At 39.8% G+C, this 22515-nt stretch overlaps 2 protein-coding genes across 2 annotated transcripts; both read left to right on the top strand.

Moving 5' to 3' along the window:
- Positions 1-1368: 1368 nt before the first annotated feature.
- slc2a6 (solute carrier family 2 member 6) lies at positions 1369-11465 on the top strand. The gene is made up of 8 exons (XM_075453736.1): positions 1369-1659; positions 2906-3177; positions 5194-5290; positions 5583-5682; positions 5948-6141; positions 6334-6509; positions 6644-6939; positions 8142-11465. The coding sequence occupies exons 1-8, from the start codon at positions 1606-1608 to the stop codon at positions 8468-8470; spliced, it is 1518 nt and encodes a 505-aa protein (XP_075309851.1). The 5' UTR covers positions 1369-1605; the 3' UTR covers positions 8471-11465.
- Positions 11466-14756: 3291 nt separating this feature from the next.
- litafd (LITAF domain containing) lies at positions 14757-21464 on the top strand. The gene is made up of 5 exons (XM_075454068.1): positions 14757-14860; positions 19073-19122; positions 19246-19341; positions 19470-19671; positions 20271-21464. The coding sequence occupies exons 2-5, from the start codon at positions 19077-19079 to the stop codon at positions 20386-20388; spliced, it is 462 nt and encodes a 153-aa protein (XP_075310183.1). The 5' UTR covers positions 14757-14860; positions 19073-19076; the 3' UTR covers positions 20389-21464.
- The last annotated feature ends 1051 nt before the right edge of the window (positions 21465-22515 follow it).

Genomic DNA, 22515 nt, shown 5'->3' with positions numbered 1-22515 from the left:
TCCTAAGAACTAAGAGAAACAAATGTCAGGTTTTTGTCTTCAGGTGTTTGGTCACTGATTTAAAGGTTGGAAAACTACTCAAAATCTCCAGAGGAAACAAAAAAAATCACACATGATGTGTCTGTGATGAGCAGTCATGATTGTTACATAGACCTTCCCATCATTTCTGCAACCTTCAGTGCTTCGACAAGATGACTAATAACACTTTTGACAGCAGTACAAAAAACACCAAAGTTGGGACTCATTGTAACTGTGTGACAAATATGTGAATTTTACACCAAATTTAGCCCAGTAATCAACCAGTGTTACATGTCTTACATGTTCACTTTTCCACCTCAAATTTTTGGTCTTCTTCTTTCTTCTCTTCTCGTATTCTCATCTGTTCTATTTTCTGGTGGAGGACAAATATATATGACAATTCTGAATCAATGTAGACACTTTCTACACCATCACAGCCCAAAGCTGCAAAAGAAAAATGTGAACTCGGAGGATCTGGGACCAGAGTCCATTTCCGAAGCCACCCAGAGAACTGGAATTCATGCAGCTAGAAGTGTGGGTCCCTGCTGGAAGTGTGGAGGTGAATGGACAGGTGGAGAGGGACAAGCATACTGTAGCTGCAAAGGGCTGGTTTTGATGCACTAAATGACTCCCACAGATTAGAACACACTTTCCACAAGACCACCGGGGAGCTGAGAGGAAAAACATAAATGCTGCCCTTTGAGTTTGTTTAACCAGATCTCTGAATTTTATTTTTGAGATGAGGTTTTGATTTATTAAAAGCTTTCTGTACTTTCCTGCGAACAAAACAATTAATTATTGATTAAGAGAGTTTGATAGTCTCCATATGCTAATTTCATTGTGCATGTGTCTGTAATCTAAAAGTTAATCTCATGATATGTGGGCTGAGGGGGAAGCCTGTACTTTCCTTTTCCCCCTCAATTCAGCTAGAAGTGGATCTGGCTCTCTTCTTCTTCTGCTTTTTCTTTGAATGGCCCAATCCAGGAATCACGCCGGCCGATCCCTCCCTTCTGCTTTCTGACCTGGTTACAACACCGTGGCGCCGTTTAATCTGTTAAAGTGTAATTAGATGCCAGGGCTATTTAAACTACTCAGTCTGACACAGAATCCTTTGAGAATTTTACTTGTCTGATTTTTCATTATTTCCTCTCTGATTATACAAATAAACAAAGCCTCACATGAGAAAAAATGCTCCTCCCAGGGGTTGGTGTGCTTGTGAAAGTCCATTGTGAACCCACTTTTTAGTTTCAGTTTTGCTTTGACTAATTGTAGCCTCTCACACAGTTTTGTCAGTTTTATTTCCGCCTGGAAATTCCTGTGCGGCGTGCTGTCCACAACGACTCAACACAGACAAGGTACATATGACTGTTTTAATACTAAATGCTCTCTAGTTCTGTGCTGGAAGCTCGACTGTGATCACATCTCTGGGGAGCAGGTTGGACTTTGTTTTCTTTTCATCTTTTAGAGTGTGCATTTGAGAGTCCAGCATCTTTCTCACGGGCAATCTAAATTAGAGACCCTGAAAGGGATCATATAAGTCAAACAGCTCTGATAAAAGTTGCTTTTAGTTATCAGACTGCTGCGAACATGGACGAAGAGACACCACTCCTGAACAGAAGAGCAACATCATCTGAATCCAAGGTTAGAAACAGCTCAATCACTCCTATCTTAAAACCCTACAAATGATGCATTCCATTAATCTGTGACTGTTTGATTCAGTTTTTAAAACAATGTACAAATTTTACTTCTCATGTTTAAGGAATAAAACTTTCAGCATAGACTGAAACTGACACTGAGCTCTAAAGTCTGTGGAAAAGGTCGCCAAAAGTTTATAGGAAGCGGATGCAGACAAAGAAATTTAAGAAATATGACTTTTTTTATACACCGCAACATTTGTATGGCTCAAAAAGTTCAAAGAACAATTGACCAAACATTTGCACTTGATATCTGTGGCAAAATCCTCAACCAATAAAACTACCAATCACATACCATTCTGATGTCATTTAAAGTTAATTTTTCAGTTGTGTCTCTCTAAAATTTCAAACAGATGCAAAGGGAGAGCGAAGGTGATTTCAAAGTGTGCAAAAATGCATAGAAATAGAAAATGTGCTGACTGGACACATTCCGTGCTCTTATTCAATTTGCAACATTGTTCTGCATGATTAGTTTACCTTATTTCACTTTATTCATATCTAGATTACTGTAACTTAAATGGACAATTAAACTTGTGAGATCAAACCTGAAAACAAAATCTAAAAACGTTTATGGGTTGCAAGTACATTACATTACATTACATTACATTACGGTCATTTTGCAGACGCTTTTATCCAAAGCGACTTACAATAAGTGTGTCCCACATCGATGGGCAAAAGAACTTCAGGTCACAAGAATAAGTGCATTTCCTTCCAAAACCAAACAGCTAAGAGCATAACTAGTGCTAGAGTAAGTGCGGTAAGTTAGGTACCTAGACAAATGGGAAGACAATTTATAAAACAAAGACAATTTAGGAAGTATCATAGAAATGTTAGTGGTGGAATAAAACTGATGTGAAGCAGCCAGTGGCCACAATTTAAATGCCTGCTGTAACACTGCTGATCATTCTCTGCTTATTTCTCAGGATTATACCGTTTCACATGGGATGTTTTTCTTTTCTTTTGATCACATTTGAATGTCAGTAATAGCTTGTGCAGCTCTGTGCAAACTGCAAACTAAAGACACGCATTGCCTCCCTTGTATATTTGCATGCCTCTGTTTTTTTCTAATTAATTTCTTTCCATGAAAAACAACATTTAAGTGTTTGCAGATTAGCACTGAATCATACCATAATGCAGATATTTTCTGTGTTTGGAGGGTTGTAACTTGTCCACACCCATTTTTGTCTCTGCAGATTTATAACTGCAGATTGTACCTGGCCGTATTCTCTGCAGTTCTGGGGAACTTCAACTTTGGTTACTCCCTGGTCTACTCGTCTCCCGTCCTACCAAAATTCAAGAGTCCCGATGCCGACCCTCGGCTCAGGATGGACACAGAGCAGGCTGCCTGGTTCGGATCCATCTATTCCCTGGGCGCAGCGGCCGGCGGGCTGGGGGCCATGCTGCTGAACGACCTGACTGGGCGGAAGTTGAGCATCATGATGTCAGCGGTGCCCTCAACTGTTGGGTGGGTCTCAGTGTGGACATATACTCAATGCAGATGTCTGTATTCTAAATGCTGTACTGGGCTGAAACTTAGGAGTTGTTTACACAAGTACAGTTCTGAGGTACTGAGGCACTCATATGTCAAGCTATCTGCTACTTAACTGAAGTTCACAGGGTAAAGTGGCACTGCTGTTTTCAACTACTGTGGTAATAACATGTCATCAGCTTTAAAATATGACAGGAAAAATAAACAGCAACAGTTTAACCAATATAAAGAGTGTCAAACAATTACATGCCAGTTCATTGAAGAACTTTTTATACCCTTAAAGCACATTGAGTTGCCTGTGGTATGAAATGCGCTATATAAATAAAGATGCCTTGCCTTGCCTTGCCTTAGGATACCCGTCCTGTAATGAGGTGTAATTAGGTGACACTGATATTGCATGCACTGATAATTCTGCGTTTGCTTTGCTTTAAGGTTTTATTTACAAAATACCTCACCACAAAAAGGTTATTATCATCAATATGCCGTTTTATAGAGTACTAAGTCATTGTTTAATACATAATAATATTTGGCATAATGAGCACTTTTACTCTTCGTGTTTTCGAAAAAATTTGGAAGACTGTAGAAAATTAATCTTATAAACACCTTGAAATGCAAAAATTCTGACCCTCTGTCTAACTGATAAGAGTATTAAAAACTACATGTCATATGTTGAAGTTGAAATTCCTCATTTCTATCATAGAAGCAACAAAATTTTGTAAAAGTTGTGCATTTTTAAAAAAAACACCTGGTGAAACATCTCACAACTAATAAGGTCAATTGGCAACAGGTTTGTAACATTTTATAATAAGTATAAAAGAGATAATCCAGAGTAGCTGAGTCTTTCAGAAGGAAAAATGGGAAGTGGTTAACCAATCTGTGAAAGAGGAGAAAAAAAAACCCAACCAAACCAAAGGCTACAACTACAAGGCAATCGATTGTGTCTGTGGTCGAGGTCAGCCGTTTTTAATGTGATCAGGAAGTTTCGTAATCATATAACTTCTGAGACGGTTCCATGATGCGGCACTTAGAGGAAATTCAACAAGAGAAGTCTGCTAAGGATGGTGTGAATTTAGTACAAAACACCAAAAGTCATCCTGATGGACCTGTAGCAATTTGAGCCGGTACTAGAAGCTACGGTTCCATTCACAAAAAACAAAATTCCCAACTGTGTAAAAGTTAATGGCAAAATAGAGCTCTTTAGAAATGAAGCATGTCAGATTGTTTTTAGGTGATGGATGAAGCCCATAAAAGAAAACACTACCAACAGTAAAACACGGTAGTGGTTCTATCATAATGGGAGGTTGTTTTGCTGGCTCTGCATGGCAGGCATTAAATGGACAAAAGAAATGACCGAATCAGCGTTAGAAGGGCATTTTAGAGCAAAATGTGTAAAGAAAACTCAGCATAGTATGAGGCAAAACATTCAGATCTTTCAGCAGGGCAATGACCCACAAGACACATCCAACAGTTTAGCCATAGAAAAAAAGAGAAAAGATTAATTCATACTGGAGAGTAATTTGTCTAAATCTGTCTGAATGAGTCTGAAAACCTTTGGAGAGAGCTGAAATCTACCATGGCAAAAGATACACCTGATAACTGTAAAACAATGGAAACTGAATCAAGTTTATGCAGCAAAGGAATGGAGGAGGCTCACATTAATTATGCCTGGGTTGCAATTCTTGTTTGTATCCTTTTATTTCACTATGTAGACCCTTTTATTGTTTTTGTTCAGTCACTTAGATTTAAAAGATGTTATCAGTTTTAAAGATTTGGTTAATTTGCACTTATTTATGAAGGTGTTCAAAAGTCTTTGTTTACAACTCAGGAGTACAAATAATTCTAAATAGAACATCTATAAGAGGTTGGGTTGCTGTAAAAACAACTTATTTACATTTTAGACATCATTCTAACCTTTCAACCCCCAGGGTTATCCATAAATAGATTGTAAAAGCATGCAGTACATCGTGTAATATGATAATATGTGTGTCTCAGGTACATGCTGATGGGAGGAGCTGTGGACTTGTGGATGCTCCATCTGGGCCGTTTCCTAACGGGTGTGGCTGGGGGGATGACTGCTGCATCCATTCCAGTAGGTTGCTATGGTTACAGATCTTTTTTTTTTTTTTAAATTCAGATTTTATCATTCGATGCTCAGAACCCGGCTGTAACACACACCTGTGTACTCTGTGGATGGAGACAAAAACAAATCGAGGTGCTGCCAAAATGACTGAATGATTATGTTTATGAATGTACTAAACGTGGCGCTAAAAACTACTCGGACATTTTTTAAGAGATGCCATTTGTGCGAACTTTGGCAAATAAAAAGTACTGACATTTTGTGTGCTCACGTTGGGAATGTGTTCTGTGTGTTTATGTCACAGGTTTACATCTCAGAGATCTCACACAAAAAGGTGAGAGGAGCTCTTGGCTCCTGCCCTCAAATCACAGCTGTGTTTGGGACCCTGACACTCTATGCCCTTGGTAATTGGCAGCTATGCCCACTTTATCACATTTGGCTGTTTTTTGCTCAGATACACTAAAAGGGTAACAGTCAGCACAGCGGCTGAGACCTAAAGCTGAGACACAGCCGTTCACGCAATCTGCAATTCTGAGCTTCATTTTAACTTTGATGTTGTGTTTTTGGTAGTATCGTCTGATCAGTCTTTTAGTGACATATCAAAAAGATCCCAGGCAGCTGCGTCACTTTGTTTCTCCTCACTTGTTCGTGTTAACACGTGACGTACAGGTCTGGTGGTACCATGGCGGTGGCTGGCGGTGGCGGGGGCTGTGCCGGCTTTGCTGATGGTTGTGCTGCTGATGTTCATGCCCTCCTCCCCCAGGAGACTCCTCTCTCTTGGCCGAGAGCAGCATGCAGAGAGGGTCCTCCGTTGGCTGAGAGGAAGCAACTACGACACACATGCTGAGCTCAGTGCCATACAGGTAAAAGACAAGCAGCTAGTATTATGAGTTTTAACAATTAAAGGGGCCATTTGGTTTAAAGTAGGACACTAATTAGGTTTTGTCAGGATAATGTCTTTCTGTACTCTGACTTTAGCTGAATCCTAGCGACAGAAGAACACATTAATGTAAATTACTACATGTGTGTTTGTTGTTTTGTCTTGACAAATGCAGCACAGCATCAACACACAGGCTAAAATCACATGGTCTCAGCTGGCCACACCCACCTACTATCGGCCAATCATCATTTCAGTTGCGATGCGTTTCCTGCAGCAGATGACGGGCATCACGCCCATTCTGGTCTACTTGGAGCCGATCTTTGCCAAGAGCAAAGTGACCCTGGAGCCCAGGTTGGGCATCTTGCAATAATAAATCACAAACAAACAAGCTAGGATTCATTGTTGAGGATTTCAAGATTATTTTCGGTTTCAAATCTGTACAAATCTCCAAGCACTTACCTTTCTGTGTTTTTTTTGTCTGTCAGATACGATGCTGCCATTGTGGGTGCAGTCCGCCTCTTATCTGTTGCCTTGGCAGCAGCTTTGATGGACAGGGCAGGACGCAAAGCTCTGCTGTATACTTCAAGCATGCTGATGTTTCTGTCCAGTCTGACTCTGACCATGATTTCACACACCACACCTTGCCCTCCAGGCCCTGCTCCTCTAAACCTCACAGCTCTGGACTACAGCCCACATAATGACTTTGGCTCCACATTACAGGCCGGCCAGCAAACTGCCGCAGGCCTCATCCCGCTCATCAGCACTGTGGTGTTTATATTTGGTAAGTCCCAAAAACTATTAATATTCTTAAAAATCCACGCTTATTTACTTGTCATACCATTGTTTTTTAAGCCATTGGGTCCACATTAAATGTCACCGGTCAGGTTTGGGGAGCATCTGGCTCCCTTACTGCAAGTCATAGGATTTATTTAACATCTTGTGTAATGCTGAAAAAAAGAATGGTTTGGTCATGCTCTCAATAAGTAAAAGAGGATTAATAAAATGCAAGGACAAATGCTACCAGTTTCATTGTCAGGAATAATGGATCATATGCTCAAAGCAAGATACAGACAGAAGGCCACCATCAATTATGTCACATGAGCAAAGTTTTGATTTGACATCAGAAAGTTGGCGGAAACCTCACAAGGCTTGACCCGAAATCCAATATGGCAGTCCTGCATAAAAAGTGGTGACAGTTGCAGTAATAAACTGTTAATTAGCATTTGTTATCCGCTTGTAATGCTAATATTAGCAAGTCCTGTCAGTGAGCAGTACAATAAGCAAATCCTACTGGTGTTCCAACTTCCAACTGGAACACGGTCAACTTGAGTGTACCTCGAGGTCTGACTTCAGAGACAAATGGAACACCGCATTGGACTGTGAATGGTTTAAAAACAATTAGCTGTGAAATCAGTTCCATCTGTGACGTGGCTTCCAGGAATTAAAAGTAAGGCTAGTAAGGTACATGAAATCTGCATTCTTTTTCATTGCCAAGAGGGGGCAACTCCACTGGTTGCAAATATTATTACAACATTCTTTCATGCATAATTATTACCCCCTAATAAACATTTCTCTAATGAACTGCTGGTCTCAATCACTCGCTTTAAATGTTATTCCGGGAAGAATTACGTTGAACGTTTGGTGCATTTCAGGTAACAGTGGCCTGACACATGCCTGTCAGCCTCCATAAACAGAGACCACAGGTTATACATATACCTTAGCTTGTTTATATGGCAGAGGCTGTATAACCTGTCAGGCACATTAAGTGATCATACTATCAGTCTTGAATCAACACGTCAAAACCTGTCACGCTCTTATGTTGTTGTGTTATATTTAGCTCTTGAAATCAACATCATCAAACTCATTAAACCCTGATTGGTAAAACTGGTTGTTATGATGCCACACCCATTTAAAAGGGAAAAAAAAAAAACATTTAAAACACGAGTGTTGCTATGTGTCATTACATTGTTGGCTGTCTCCTAGGATACGCCATGGGATGGGGCCCAATCACATGGCTGCTGATGTCAGAGGTGCTTCCATTGGTTGCCAGGGGCAAGGCGTCGGGTCTGTGCGTCACGGTCAGCTGGTTGACTGCTTTTGCGCTCACACACGCCTTCACTCACCTGGTGGACAGTTACGGCCTGTACGTACCCTACCTGATTTTCACTGTGGTGTGCGTCTTCTGCCTGCTCTTCAACGCCGTGTGCATCCCAGAGACTCGCGGCCGCTCACTGGAGGAGATAGAGAACTATTTCAGGACAGGACGCACGTTTACAATCAAGCAGAATGATTCCAGTGTACAGTCTGGCTGAAACCACCAAAATGTGTGCATTTTCTAGTTTAAAGTGAAGCAGTCAATATCAAGTGTCTAAGATTTTACACGGAGCCTCCCAAAACTTGGCTTCTAGTAATAATAAAACACAGAAATTTGTGATCACACACTTAGCTCAAGAGTGTAGGATCTCCCATAAAGGTTACAAATAACTGACAGCTTTAACTACTCCAGCTAATATTTTTTCAGCCTGTTGTTATATTTACATTGGCTACTGAAACTCACAAGTAGTTTCAGTACTTTTATTTTCTAAAAACAAAGCCTCTTTTTACCATGGCAATTGAAAACCCACCTGTGTTTAGTTGGATGGTTGCACACACCTCACAATGCCAAACTCAAACACAGTTCTGGTCAGTGTAGCCACCGCTGTGTACACAGGACTCAAACAAAGGAGCACTATAACCCTAGCCTCCCAGTATGAGACGCACAGGTGAAACTAATGTAACAATGGTTGAAACTGAACAAACAGCTTCAATATAGCCTCACTAGTGAAAATGCTATTATTCTACAGTAAAATATCAGAACACTCTCTTGTGTGCGACATACTTTAGTTTTTTTTATACTTGACTCTGTATTGATACTGCACTGTGCCACAGGAGGTCAGCTACATTCATTTAAAAGGTTGTGTTGTTCTGTCAAAGAATACTTCACAAAATATCTATTCAAACTCATTTATATAAATCAAATACTATCATTAACAAACATCTCAGTGAGACTAGAATAGTTAGGGACACACATCACATTTCATTTAGTCTGTGCTGCCTTCATAGTTTGGGTAACAGGATATATTTGAGTACCCACTTTTGATATTTGATATTATTCATTTATATTTGATATTTTTTATATATTTGAGTACCCACTGTTTTTTTTCTGGGCGCACTGACAGTATATTTTCGATCATATATGAAAGGAGCAGATAACCTGGCAAAGAGAACGACAGCTGAGAGGAGTGGTGCAGATAACGCCCCAGTTATGAGAAGTCAGCGCCACCTTTGGAGTTGCATTTTCACAGGTTTACGGCGCTTAATTGTCTGTGGGAAGATGAAAATGATCAACTTTTGATTTCTTTCATTTAATGGGAAATATACATTGACACATGCAGAAAAGCGACAGTACAAAGGCTTCATAAAAACAAGTACTGCAAATAGATGTAAAGAACTCCATACAATTATTTCAGGTTTATTTACCAGGTCAACAAACAGGTTCCGAGCTGAACAAAGCTAGTTCATCAGAGGACTGAAACTGAGCAGGCCACATCTCATGCCACAGTGCTTTCTCAGTGTTCTCTCAAAGCCAGTGATGCACAGCACCACCCAGTGACTACCGATCTTCTTTTGTTCTGATAACCACAAATAACTGACCAAATCCCAGCAGTTGGATGGACTATGGCATCGAAAATGATTGTGCATTAAAATGTACATGCAATGCTTTATAAACATTCATGGCACAAAAAGTGAAGCTAGAGTTACTCTTAAACTTGTACCATGAATAATTGAAAGAAAATTAAACAAAGGCTGTGGGTGGACGGTTGTTTGAGGCATCTTGAAGAACTCAATACAGTTTTATGTCAATTTAGGTTTTTCTTCTCTTTTCTCTTTTCCAAGACCATGATGAATCCATTGGAACTCTGATGAATGATTCTTGTTTGTACTCACTTATCATAGCTTTTCATGAGTCTGACTGTATTTTGGAGGCTATTGTCTTGCTGAAAAAAGAATTAAGGACATATCAGACGACTCCATAATCCTTAAATGGGAATCAATCTAAAAATCTCAAAGCTTTGAACACTAAATGAAAAATAAGGGATGGATATGATTAAAGAAGTGGTAGCCAAAGAAATCTGTGTTGGTATGCGCTTAACAACAAAGTGCCATTTAAAAACTGCATGTTTTCTAAGGAAAGCTGAAGATTTGTTTATAAAATGTGCAATTTCACATCCAGTGTATCCATACACAATTATCTGTGTAAAACGGGCCAGAGTGAAACATTCTTTCTGAGATAAAAGTAAAAATAAAAGGACAGATGATACTTAACGATAGAAATAAAGATAGTTATATCTAAAAAATATACAATGCCTCTCTTACATGTCTTACAATAAAGGTTAATAATGTTTAAAGTCAGTGTGGAGAGTCATTCTTCTGTTTATCTGCTAGCTTTTAAGCAACAACAAAAAAAAAAGAGTATTAAGCGAAGTATTGAGCCTGTCTGGTGACATCAGCAGAAAATATTCATTATGCAGCTAAGACCCAGTGATGAAGCATAGCTGCCTTCTTAGAAACCAATAGCTTTGGGTTGGTATTTCATGTGAGTTTAAGAACTAACTGCCGCACCTAAACTGTGGCCACATCTTAATCACCACTGTTCATGGAATCTGTTCAGCTGTTGGCTTAAACTACTGATCGAGCTCTGCATTTTCAAGGCTGTAAAGCATGAAAAAACTTAATTTATTCTGATTCTATTTTGATTGTGGGATAAATTTTCGTGTAGTCCCGCAATCATTTGAGGTTTACCACTGCCATCATTAGGAAAAGTCACAGTTTGAACCCCCCCCCCAAAAAAAATATAGAAACATAAATACTTAATTTTCACACATCAATAATCCCTGGTAACAAATATTTTCCTCTAATGTCACCACAAAAACACCTTAGTGATGCTCAAACACCAATAAAGGAGAGATAATATACCATTATTATTTAGGCTTGTTGAACAGGACACATTCCTGGAATGTTTACATCCTGTAACACTTGAAGGAGTCTTAAACAAGTACTTTAAAAAGATATATGTTGTTATGCCAGATATGCACCTTTTAAGAAGACTGGCTGGTGTGAAGCATTGATTACTTATTAACTTTGTTCCTTTTTTTAAAAAAGAAATTGTAACCCGAATTTTGAATATTTTTTTCGGAGAAAACATCTGTCATCTCAACATCATATGGCTGTAACAATGACTTTCAGTTGTATGAAAAACAAAACCAAATTACGGTGATAAATAAACGAATACATATACTTTCAAATGAATAACTTGTTGAGTTTATTTCATATTGTGCCAGGAACTTTTTCATGAAAGTTGAGTTCAATTTGTATGCTATCTCCACAATGCTGAGAGAACAAACGTACATGAGCACAAATGAACAGACAAATGCACAGAAAGAACATCACACAGGAACGAAAGCTGAAAAACAACAGCAGGTAGAGAAAGAAATCACAGAGTGCTGAGACTTCCTTTTGCTCAGTATTTATACCTGCTGAGCCAGACTATTTTTAGACCGCCCGAAAAACTCATATCGGTGGAGCTAAACGTAAACAAGATAAACATCTACATATTCTATCGAATGTTAACATTAGGCCATTAACAGAGACAGCTGTGAACACGTCATGTGACAGTCAGTCAGCAGGAAACTATCCACTGGTCATCTTGTGGTCTTGATTCAACAGTAGGAGGACAGAAAATGGGGCAGAGAGAGTGGGGGAAGACATACAGCAAAGGGCCTAAGGCCAGGACTCTGCATTTTTATGCCTTCCGAATTGCAGGACATACCAAAAAACACAGTCCAAGACTCAATTTTATCCGAGTCTAATGCTGTGCAGATGATATTCACTACTGGCTAAACTAGGCATTCTTGTGCTTTGGTCACCATTAACAAATATCATGGTTTGTCTTAAAACATAGCATTTTCTTCATGCTTCATGTTACCAATCAAACATGCAGTGTATGAGACAGACAAGACTGGAGGTGGAGTTTAACCTGGCAGCTCCTAGGAAATATCCAAATGATACCGTGTGAAGAGAACAAGAACTAACCTGAACGTTCACTGTGAGCAAGTTTGTCTGCTGATGACGTTTGCTGCTTAGTGCTCTTTTCTGCTGACGCAAATATTGATTTCTACCCTTTCCTGGATGTGTTGCAGATACATCCAAGAACAAGCAGTATTGGTACTAATAGTGTTCAATTGTGTACTTTTCGCATCGCTTCCGGCCTTTTGTGTGCATCATAAAAACCTTATAGTTTACTCTGCCGACTGAACTGTCGCAGTTTAACTGATGTTTTAGGGCCAGCAGCTATTTAACCACAAAAGATGTGTTTATGATGTTATTATGTTGTCATCTCGAAAGGAACACTGCCAAGTAGGCTACAGACGGATTCCATCTCTTAGTTAGACACAAACAATTATATTGTCCTTTACAATTCCTCCCCTCGACTTAATCACACCTTGTTTGTTGAGTTTAACATGGACCTGAACAGCTTTAAGATTTTATCGATCACCAACCAGCGTCCTGAGGGCTGATTCACAGACTACGCGAGGGTCGATGTGTTTTCAGGAATGTTGTCCATCTGGCCCGTCGAAACACAGACACAGCCACCTCACCCGGCTGGCATCGAGCAGAGGCAACACCCAAACTCTCAGGCACCACCTTGCTACAGATAATCTTTCTGAAGAGTGATTTGGGATGTTGACAGAAAACGAAAAGAAATTTGACACAAAATGAAATATCATTATTGTAAATTCTTGTTGTTGTTTTTTTTTTTTAAAGAGAAGGTGTAGGCTGAGGTAAGTAGTTTTAGCCTCACAATCACCAAAATCAGCCAGGATTTAAATAGTCTTTCTATATAATATCCTCGATACCTTGATCTTTATTCCCAAAGATTTCACTTTCTTGAACCCTAAAGCACAATGGTTTCCCGCCATGTGTCACCTTTACATTCATAGAGTTGGTGTCTAAACGTGTATCATAAGACTGAATGAGATCCCATAAAATTACATTTAATTACATCCTCTTTTTTTTTTTTTTTTTTACAAATTCTCCTCTTAATCTTATTATAGAAGAAAACGGAAAGCATGGTCATGGTATTGATCGTTTACCTGTGTGCTACTTTGTCTGTATTATGTCAGCAGGGTAGTGCTCTTTAAATGGACGAGATGAAGCCGTAGGAATGGACGTTTGGCTGGAAGATCAATAGTTTGAATACGTAAGCATGCCAGGAGTCACACCCAGCCTTCCCCATACATGCAAGCTAAGCTATGCATGTACTCCTTGATCCAGTGACCAACAGAGGAAAAATGTGGTCGAGCTGGCCTGTTCTTGGCTGTTGGACAGAAGACTCAAATCTTCCAGGATGTCTTTTGAGCTACACTAGCCTAACAAAAGTAAAAACATGCAACATAGGTTCCAAATGAAGCTTTAAACAACAGATATCTTAATTCTAAACAAAGGTCAACTTGACTTGCTTAGGTTTTCAAGTGACTGGCCGTGACATGCGAAAGCCCTTTTTAGTTTCAACTCATTACTAGCTTAGTTAGTTAGCTTGTAACTGAGTTGAGGAGAGTCCCTAAGTGTCAACCCCATACAGGAAAGACGAATCAGAATAGTGTATCAACATGGATGATAATAATCTCGTTCTAGCAGCGATAAGTTATTCGAGGCATTGTGTCTTTTGGGTTGTCTAATCATCCAAGTGTTGTCGTAAACACAACCGCTCTGGTAAAGAAATTTCTTTAAGTTTGGTGCGACTGCTAAATTGGATTCCAAGGATGAACTGGGTAGATTTTGGTGGTCAAAGTTTTTGGGCATCACTTCAAAATCGATACGGTAATTAAGACAGAATTTCACCCAAATATCTAATAAGACAACGTACGACATTGGTATGTTCTTTCAAATTTTGTTAAAGGTGGTTAGTACCCAAAATCTTATACAACTTGCTTTCCTGACTGGACTTTGCTGACTGTCCTCTGATGAGTCCACAAACAACGGTGTCTCTTTAAAAAAAGCTATTTTTACATATATTCATTATCCATACAGGATTAATGATCGAAAAAAACAACATTTAGGTTTTCGGAGCTCCATTCTTAGGCTGGGCTACAATCGGGTCATCTTTAGATTCCTTACAGTTCCAGAGAAATGCTCAACACATCATGGAAGAAAGGGGGATTTGTAGAGCTAAAGAACATTTGTGAATTCTTGTGAGTTCACTCAGCTTTATGATAACCCATAGGTCACATTCCAGATATTGCTAATGACATATCAAGGCCTCACATCTGTGCTTGGCTAACTCGACTGCCTAATCTTACACAGCCATAGGTGAGAAACAGGTTATTCTCGCACAAGAGAGTGACACACATGCTCATACACTCCCTCAATAATCTCCTAGAAACAAAGGATGAGTTAAGATGAAGGCCAGAACAGCCTATGACATTCACATCGAAACCACAGAGTGAGTCATTCCCACTGCTTTGGTGAGGGCGGCGCTGTGGGCGGGCGGAGGTGAGGCTTGAAGAGATACAGGTGAGGCAGGTGGATGTCTCAGCTGCAGTCTGTTAGGATTCAAAGCCCAATCACACACCTCTGCTCACTGACTGCAACACCCTTACAAGGTAAGACTGGAGGAATTTCATATTTCATGTGCTCAGAGAATCTCATTTTAAACTGAAGTTTGTGAAAAGAGTTAATCAGCCGGAGGTTCTGTATTTGAGCTTGTAAGAAGGCTGAGATGAAGAAGCAGTTGGTTCCTTCTTCATATATGTTAACTGGGTCTTAATGATCGCAAGGGTTTGCGGTGACTGGTAATAAAGTTACAGTGATAGTAGTTAGAAACAGTCCTGCTGTTTGTTTATGTATTCATCATTTGCTGTCAGCTTGGGAACCTCTGTATCTTTCACACTCACATATGCTCTGAAATGTGGCTTTATCGAAACATTTGAGCACTTAACTGACTTTTTTCCTCCCAAAACATCAGGATGTGACCCTAAATGGACTGATAATTCATTTATTGTGATGAGTTAAAGAAAAACAACTCGAATGGAAATATCGACTTCACCTGCTGTTTTAACTGTTTTTCATTCAAATCGTCTCATTTCGTTAGACATCGCACAAATTCTCCAGGCTTGAGATTCAATGAAAAAGCACAAAAATGAATGGTGTGATGAAAGATAAACTGGCTAATCTCCAGTTTCAGTCCCCTTCTTCCGTGATCATTAAAGTGAACGTAGGGTCAGATTCTCCTTCCACTGACATAGCACAGATGTCACATACAATCAGGCCACACCCGTAACTCGGATGTGATTCAGAGTGTTTGCATGAGAAATAGTCCTGTTCACTATCAAAGCTAGAAAGTGTCAAGTGATGAGTGACCTCTCATTGGGTAACCCAAAAACCTGCTTGGCGAGAGTTTTATATATCTATATATTTTCTTTTCCAGCCTACTTTTATTTATTTTTTTGCCAAGAGTATGAGGTAGATGAAGGGCTTATTCACCTGGCTGTTTTGCAGTCTGAGCTGCCGTCGGTGGCTGTTCTGACAGAAGGTGTTTGAGTTTGTAACTTTCCCCCATGTTGGTTTGAAAGTATCTCTGCAATTTGGCTGATGGAAACACACTCAATCTTTGTCTCCATCAGCAGCCAGATTTCCCGTCTGGTGACAGGAACTAGAAGACGCGCATCACTTGATCGATGAATATGTCTTTGCACGTACTGCCAATTTGAGTCATTTGATTGGGGTTCACTCCTTGTTTGTTTTTTAAAATCTTCGTAAATCTAAACCGTTTAAATGACTTATCCGAAAATATGTCTAATTATTTTCTGAGCTTTCTGTAATCCTAGCTTGACAAATGAAAGCCAGTTCTGTCGAGGGACTTTAAATAACATCATTGCTTCCTTGCCTGGAGCCATAATGCAGTTTTCCTGCAAGCATTATTTTTATCTCTTTCATGGAATGTATGTCAAGTGATCAAGCAAAGTACGCACAGGACTTCTTTTTTTTTTTTGAAGATTGACTGTTTCCTTGACAAACCTGAAACCAACACACCCAACCTTTCCACATAGTGCACTCAGTGGATCTGAGCCTGTGAATAGTAATAATAATAATAATTGATTTCTAACTTGTAGGTTGCAAAATTTAAGATTTTGGAAATGCCTTTAAATTAGCCTGAAGTGGAGCATATTTACTTTAGATGACACTTCCCACATCTGTGATTGCACACACAGTAGGCTGGTTAGGCAGAGTTCAGTTAAATCAATCAAAAAGATTTAACGGTCGTTTAAGCTGTCGTGAGCGACTTCATCATCAGCAGGTTTGGCTGACACGCCCTCAGCCTCTGACACAGACAGAAGCATGCAGCTTCGTTGCATTCCTGCCTCAGCATGTGGGTGTGTGCCAGCTCCGTCTGTCTCTCTGTGATCATCTGTGTGTGTGACACAATGACAAAGCAGTAATCTTCTGTGAATTCAGGCCACAGCGACAAGTGACAGGGTGTGGCTGCATTCAATGAGTGAAACAAGGAAAGCGCGCCAGGCTGGTGCAGCGTTCATGTGTGTTTACATGTGTGTTTACATGTGCATGGTGGAGACGGACGACAAGGAAAACATGACATTCTTGGTTGAAGACTGGGTCTGAGTTAACCACCCGGTCAGTCATCAACAGGCCTAAAATCTGGGGAGATGATATAACGATAAACACTTGCTCTTTCATATCAACGGGCCTCATTTAGTTTGAATAAAGACAAGTTGATTTAGGAGCAGTTTATGAATTGCTTTGTTTAACATGCAAAAAAACCCAAATCTACATGAATTAACTGATGGTACGGCATTTCGAAAAGCGAATGAACCCATTAACCAAACAGCGTTTCCCTTTAAGAAGTTGCGTGCTGTTGAGTAATAATTCGCTTTAATTCATCATGCACCAATTCTCCACATAAGTCATCCCAGGACAGGACACTTTACATAATGAAAATATCAAGATTTGTGGGTCAGATGAGGTCAGCAGAGTTTCTGGACTGGTGTGGACTGTGATATTCTATAGACCTTGGTATGCTGTTGTCTCTCTTGTCTTCCTCTGGTTTTATTCGTGTTTGTCAATGTTCTTATCTTCTCCATCTGGAGTTAAGTCAGTGGAGGAACAGCTTTTGCATGTCAGCATTGTGGTGTAATGTGGTGTACATTTAGGTCGACCAAAGGAAGAAAAAAAACAGAGAATTAACACGTTGACTTTAATGTGCTGTCAGTTTGTGTAAAGGTCCAGCACTGCTAAGATTGTTTTGTATCCCTCTTTCCCTCATTGTGTTTTTTATCTCAGCCCAATCTAAGAAAAAGACAATGTTACAATCATGCTGGGAACATGAATTCTGGGTTGTGGATCTGAAATTCAACATGACTTTCAAACTAATATGTTCTAGTAGAAGGGTTGTCTGTCCAACATGTCTTCTGTGTTTAGTCAAACTGAGACCATGTCCTGTTTTGTTGTGAGCCTGGGTTGGACATACAGTTGCTGTTTTTTTTTTTTGTTTGTTTGTTTGTTTTTTGTATGCATGCAAAATTTCTGCAGAGACAAAAAGCCCACAGTCCACACAAAAGGGAATCATTTTCATTCACAAATGACCCAGCTCCTGGGGGAAGAAAAAAAAAAAAGCCTGAAACGCCTGATTTGCCAGTCCAGGATTTTCTTGGGTTACTTATCTACATCACCTCAGAATATCTCCCTAGAAGCTACACATCATTTTTGAGCAATCAGCTGACCGATCACAGAAAACTGAGAGAGTCTGAGTCTGACAGCCTTTAGAGAGGGAGGGCCTTAAAGAGACGGAAGCTAAAACAAAGCATTTCAGATGGAAAGTGAGAAAAGGTGCCGCAGAAGCGTACAGCGAAAGAAAAATGATGTGCCTTTGGACATGGAATTATGTAAACCTATTTTAGTAGACATCCCTCGTAGCAAATGATGAACCTGTTTTATTTTTATATATATATTTTTTTTTTTTTAAAGCATCATATGAGCTCTGTAAATGCTTCACGGCTAGCAGAGTTAAGATTGGATTTTTCAAAACATTTCTGCAAATGATTTCTCAAAAATAAGCAATTTGGTTAGTTTCTGTTAAAGATAGAAAATTATTTGTAATGGCAGAAAATAAATTGAAAATGTTCATGGCTGACATGAACATCATCTTTTCGCCGCCTACAACTCACTACAACTCACCATATATGTCAATCTGTATTCTGCATCAGGAACATTTTCTATCACTGCTGCTACATATTTACGTTTTATTCTTAATAATGACGCATTTAATGGGGAAATGACTTTTGGAGTTGAGGGAAAAAAAAAAGGAAAAGGAAGGCCTGGCAATGAGAAGACATTGAAAGCTTTTTGCGATCCTTAAAATTTTAATTGGAAGGGGATGGGATGTTCACTGAAGTTTGTTAAATTAGTTTTCTGATGAAGCACAATCTAAATATTATAAAAGAAACACGTTAATACCCACAAGCATTTATATATGAACAAAGAGGCTGAAAAAAAGGTTTCGGTGAATGACCACACCTGAGACAAGTCGGCCATTCTTCCCCAAACAGACACGCCCGGCGTTCCTCAGATGCTGACTCAAAAAATTCGTACAATGCAGTGTATATGTAACCCTGGGTCAAGTAATCCATCACTGAGCTATATATTTGTCAGTTAGGGAGGACAGACATGTTCATGAGAGCCAAATTTGACACCATCTGGTGGCAACAAGCAATATAACATAAGTGGGAGATGGAGTGGGAGAGATGCATTCTGCATCAATTAGCTCCTTGTAACTCATTTTGTACTTTCTCTCTTTGCAGCATTATGAGTTCAGAAAGGAAAACGGACCCCCCTCCCTACCTCATACCAGGTACTCCTAAACTCACACATGCTCTCAGAAGCCGTTGTCATCGTCAGCTCGATAACATCTTGTTTCTGTTGCTCCTCCCTTCCTCTCTTTTAATCTTTCCCCCTTTCTTCCTTTTTGGTCCAGTGGAAGGTAAAGGAGGTGGAGTGAAGGTTTACCACGTCCACACCCCATTCACTCCTCCCACCTCAGAGGAGGCCTCAGCAGCTCAGGTCACACCAGGTAATTTCCCCCCTGATGTTATGGAAATGATCTTTGGAAACACGTCGGAAGCCTTTGCCTCACTTTCTTTCATTCTCACTTAACTTTTCCATTCTTCTTCTTCTTGTCCCCCTCTCTGCCGCCTACAGTGTACACCAGCGGAGGAGGAGGCCTGGGTTCAGGTGGCGACTCTACGGAAGGCAGACAGAAGTATGTGAGCTATGACACTACATTGGGGAATTCCCCTGGCATGACTACCTGCTCCAGCTGCCAGCAGCAGGTCATGACTAACGTGGAATATAAAGCAGGGACGTACGCCTGGCTGATGTGCTTACTCTTCATCTGCTGCGGGTGAGTGTCCATAGGAACTACAGAAAGGTGACAAAAAAAAAAACTGTCTTCCCCCTACAGAATGAACAACATAAACTTCTTCTACCTCTAAGCTGCCCTGAAGCACAGCGCATACAGACATATGCATTTGAAAACCAGTCAGTTAAGTCCAAAGATGGGCTCGTAACATGAGCCAACGATGCAGGACCTACCATAGTTCATACTGGACATGCATTTTTTTGGGGTCTCACGCTTAATGCAACATGAATATGTCCCTTACCCCATTTTAGGTTCCTCATCCAAAACAAAGACACAAATCAGGTTATGTTGCAGGCTTGAAATGCATATCAACAAATGACATTAAGTCGATGAGAAAAATCACAAATTATCTTGGGTTTATACTGTCGGTAAAGAAGAAAATGGCAAAGTAAATGTAAGCCCGACTGGTTTAGTGTTGTGTTATAGAGTTCAATTGCAGTTTTTCAGTCAAGAGTGAAGAAAAAGCGAGGTCAAACACTCCAAGGAGCCTTTTAAGATTTTGGACCTAGATGTTGGGGTGAGAAGTTTTACAAAAGAGATCAATATGTGCCTTTGTGAAACCATCTGTTTGTGTGCTGCAGGTTAGTGCTGTGCTGCTGCCTGATCCCATTGTTCATGAAGAGCTTCAAGGATGCGTACCACACATGCCCCCGGTGCAACAGAGTCCTGCATGTCGAGAAGAAACAATGCTGTAAATGACGAGCAGGAGGAAGAAATGGACCCATAGAAATAAGAAGTGACATTTCGCCACATCCGCCTGCCTTTGGGTTCCCCAGCGGAAGACAGACTGCTGGGCTGTTTTCCGACACTCGGGGGTCACACTTGAAATGTAGCTTATTTCTATGGATGAATCCATGTATTAGTCAAGGAAAAATCAAACACGAATGACCTCCATGCTGCATCATATTATTACCAAACACAAAGGGAGTTATTGTCTTATCAGAGCTCAAGTATCACATGCTGAAAATCAGACTCCGTGCACTTTTTTTTTGTGTCCTTTTGGATCTGTTACATTGTCACGAACGTTTGCAAGCAGAATGCTGTATTAATGAAGGCCTGTACATAGATTTTATCAAATACTTTATGTTGGAAAGGGTTGTGCATTTGGAATTTAAACCAATCAGCTGGCTATTCGGAAGGACTGTCCAACTTTTAGGAAACAAAAGCTCCATGGAAAAAGACAACACAGCAACGGAGAACAGAACAGAGTGAAAAAGCTAGACAGATATAACAGTAATTGCTCGGTAAATTAGCTTCGGAGATGTTTTGTTGCAACTTTTCTGGTTGTAAGACAAGAAACACTCCACCATGTAATTAAACCCACGCGGTGTATTTGTGCGGTATTCATATGCTGCCAGTCAGAATATTGCACCCGTAGGTCTTAACATGAGCGAATGAAGGGCAACCTGAGTAGTTCAAAGATTGCACAATAGTTTTAATTTAGATCATTTGAATCTGTATTACCAAACCGATTTAGAACCTGATATTAATATGTATTCATTCATTATATTGTAGGGACCATGCAAAAAATAAGCCAATATAAATAGTGAGAATGAAATATACATATAGTTTTATATATCTATATATTTGCTCCTGTCTTTTACTTTGCTAAAAACTACTTTCTGCTTCAAAATCCAAGGGAAAGCATGTGAAATGTTTTCTTTCACTCTAACCTTGGACGAAACGGAGTATGCTTGGATTTCCCTTACTTTACTATGATTAATTAAATACTAGGAGTGTTTTATCTAATTAAAGCATATTATCTTGATAATAAATGACTCCTTGTGTTTTTATTTGTAAATGCAGAAGGAATGCGCGTGATGCAATCGGACATGTGACTGTAATTAGTTCAGATTTTGCTGGCAAATCCTTCTTTGAAGTACAAGCAGGCATCCAGACTTTTTTTTTTTTTTTTTGCTTTTAAGCTTTGCTCCGTGAAATTCTTTGGCTTGGAAATTTGATATAAATCAAGGAAACTCCATGTCTGTCCACATTTAAATGTCCACGGTCCCAAAGTTCTCTGGTAGGTTAAGTACCCTGTAGAGAGCAACAACCTACAGTTTAGGTGATATTTACCCACACTTCCTGCGTGCATGTTGAATGTTTTTTGGGGGATGATATGCAGTAAAGGGACATTAAGCCCTTTTTACCCTTGTCCAAAATAAAAATGTTTGATAGGCACATGTACAGTATCTGGGTTTACGCTCTAATATTCAATGAGGGTGCTGCAAAAGTGGGTGAGACAAATATATATTTTCATTTTCTTTGTAGAAATACACACAGTTACAGAGCATTGCATCACATCAAGGCTTTGGAAATTACAGCTACAATTTGCAGACAAAGTGAATTTTAACTGATGGCATGACAGCTAGCAGCTAACTGTCAGTTTGAATATGTGAGCTAAGCTGGCCTCATTTTACCCCAGAAAGTTTTGAAATCGTCGTCGAACACAACCTCCAGGATGTATTGCCATCCCTTCACATGCTCACAGTCTTGTCCCAGGGGAGTTAGCGGCCCTTACTGTGTAACTCCAGTTCTGTGTCCCTTGCAGCCCTTGGGTATTTGAGGGTAAACACACGACTACTGGCAAAGTAAAAAAAAAAAAAAAAGAAAAGAATTTCATTGCCTTGTTTTAGTACACTTGGAAAACCCGTTTAAACATTGTGCCGTGGGTGTAAAAACGATGACTTAACACCAAAATGCGCCTTGAGTGACACGCTTTGTTTAATGACAATGGCATTTCCATTAGCCTTTAGTTTGGGTTTTAGTTAGCAGATGTTAGCAGGTTAAATTAGAATATCGAGTGGGGTAAACAGTCAGAATGTC

The sequence above is a fragment of the Odontesthes bonariensis genome, chromosome 21 (assembly GCF_027942865.1).
Source record: "Odontesthes bonariensis isolate fOdoBon6 chromosome 21, fOdoBon6.hap1, whole genome shotgun sequence".
NCBI classification, from domain to species: domain Eukaryota; kingdom Metazoa; phylum Chordata; class Actinopteri; order Atheriniformes; family Atherinopsidae; genus Odontesthes; species Odontesthes bonariensis.
The sequence above is the reverse complement of the archived record's forward strand: the minus strand, read 5'-3'. Positions and strand labels throughout refer to the sequence as shown.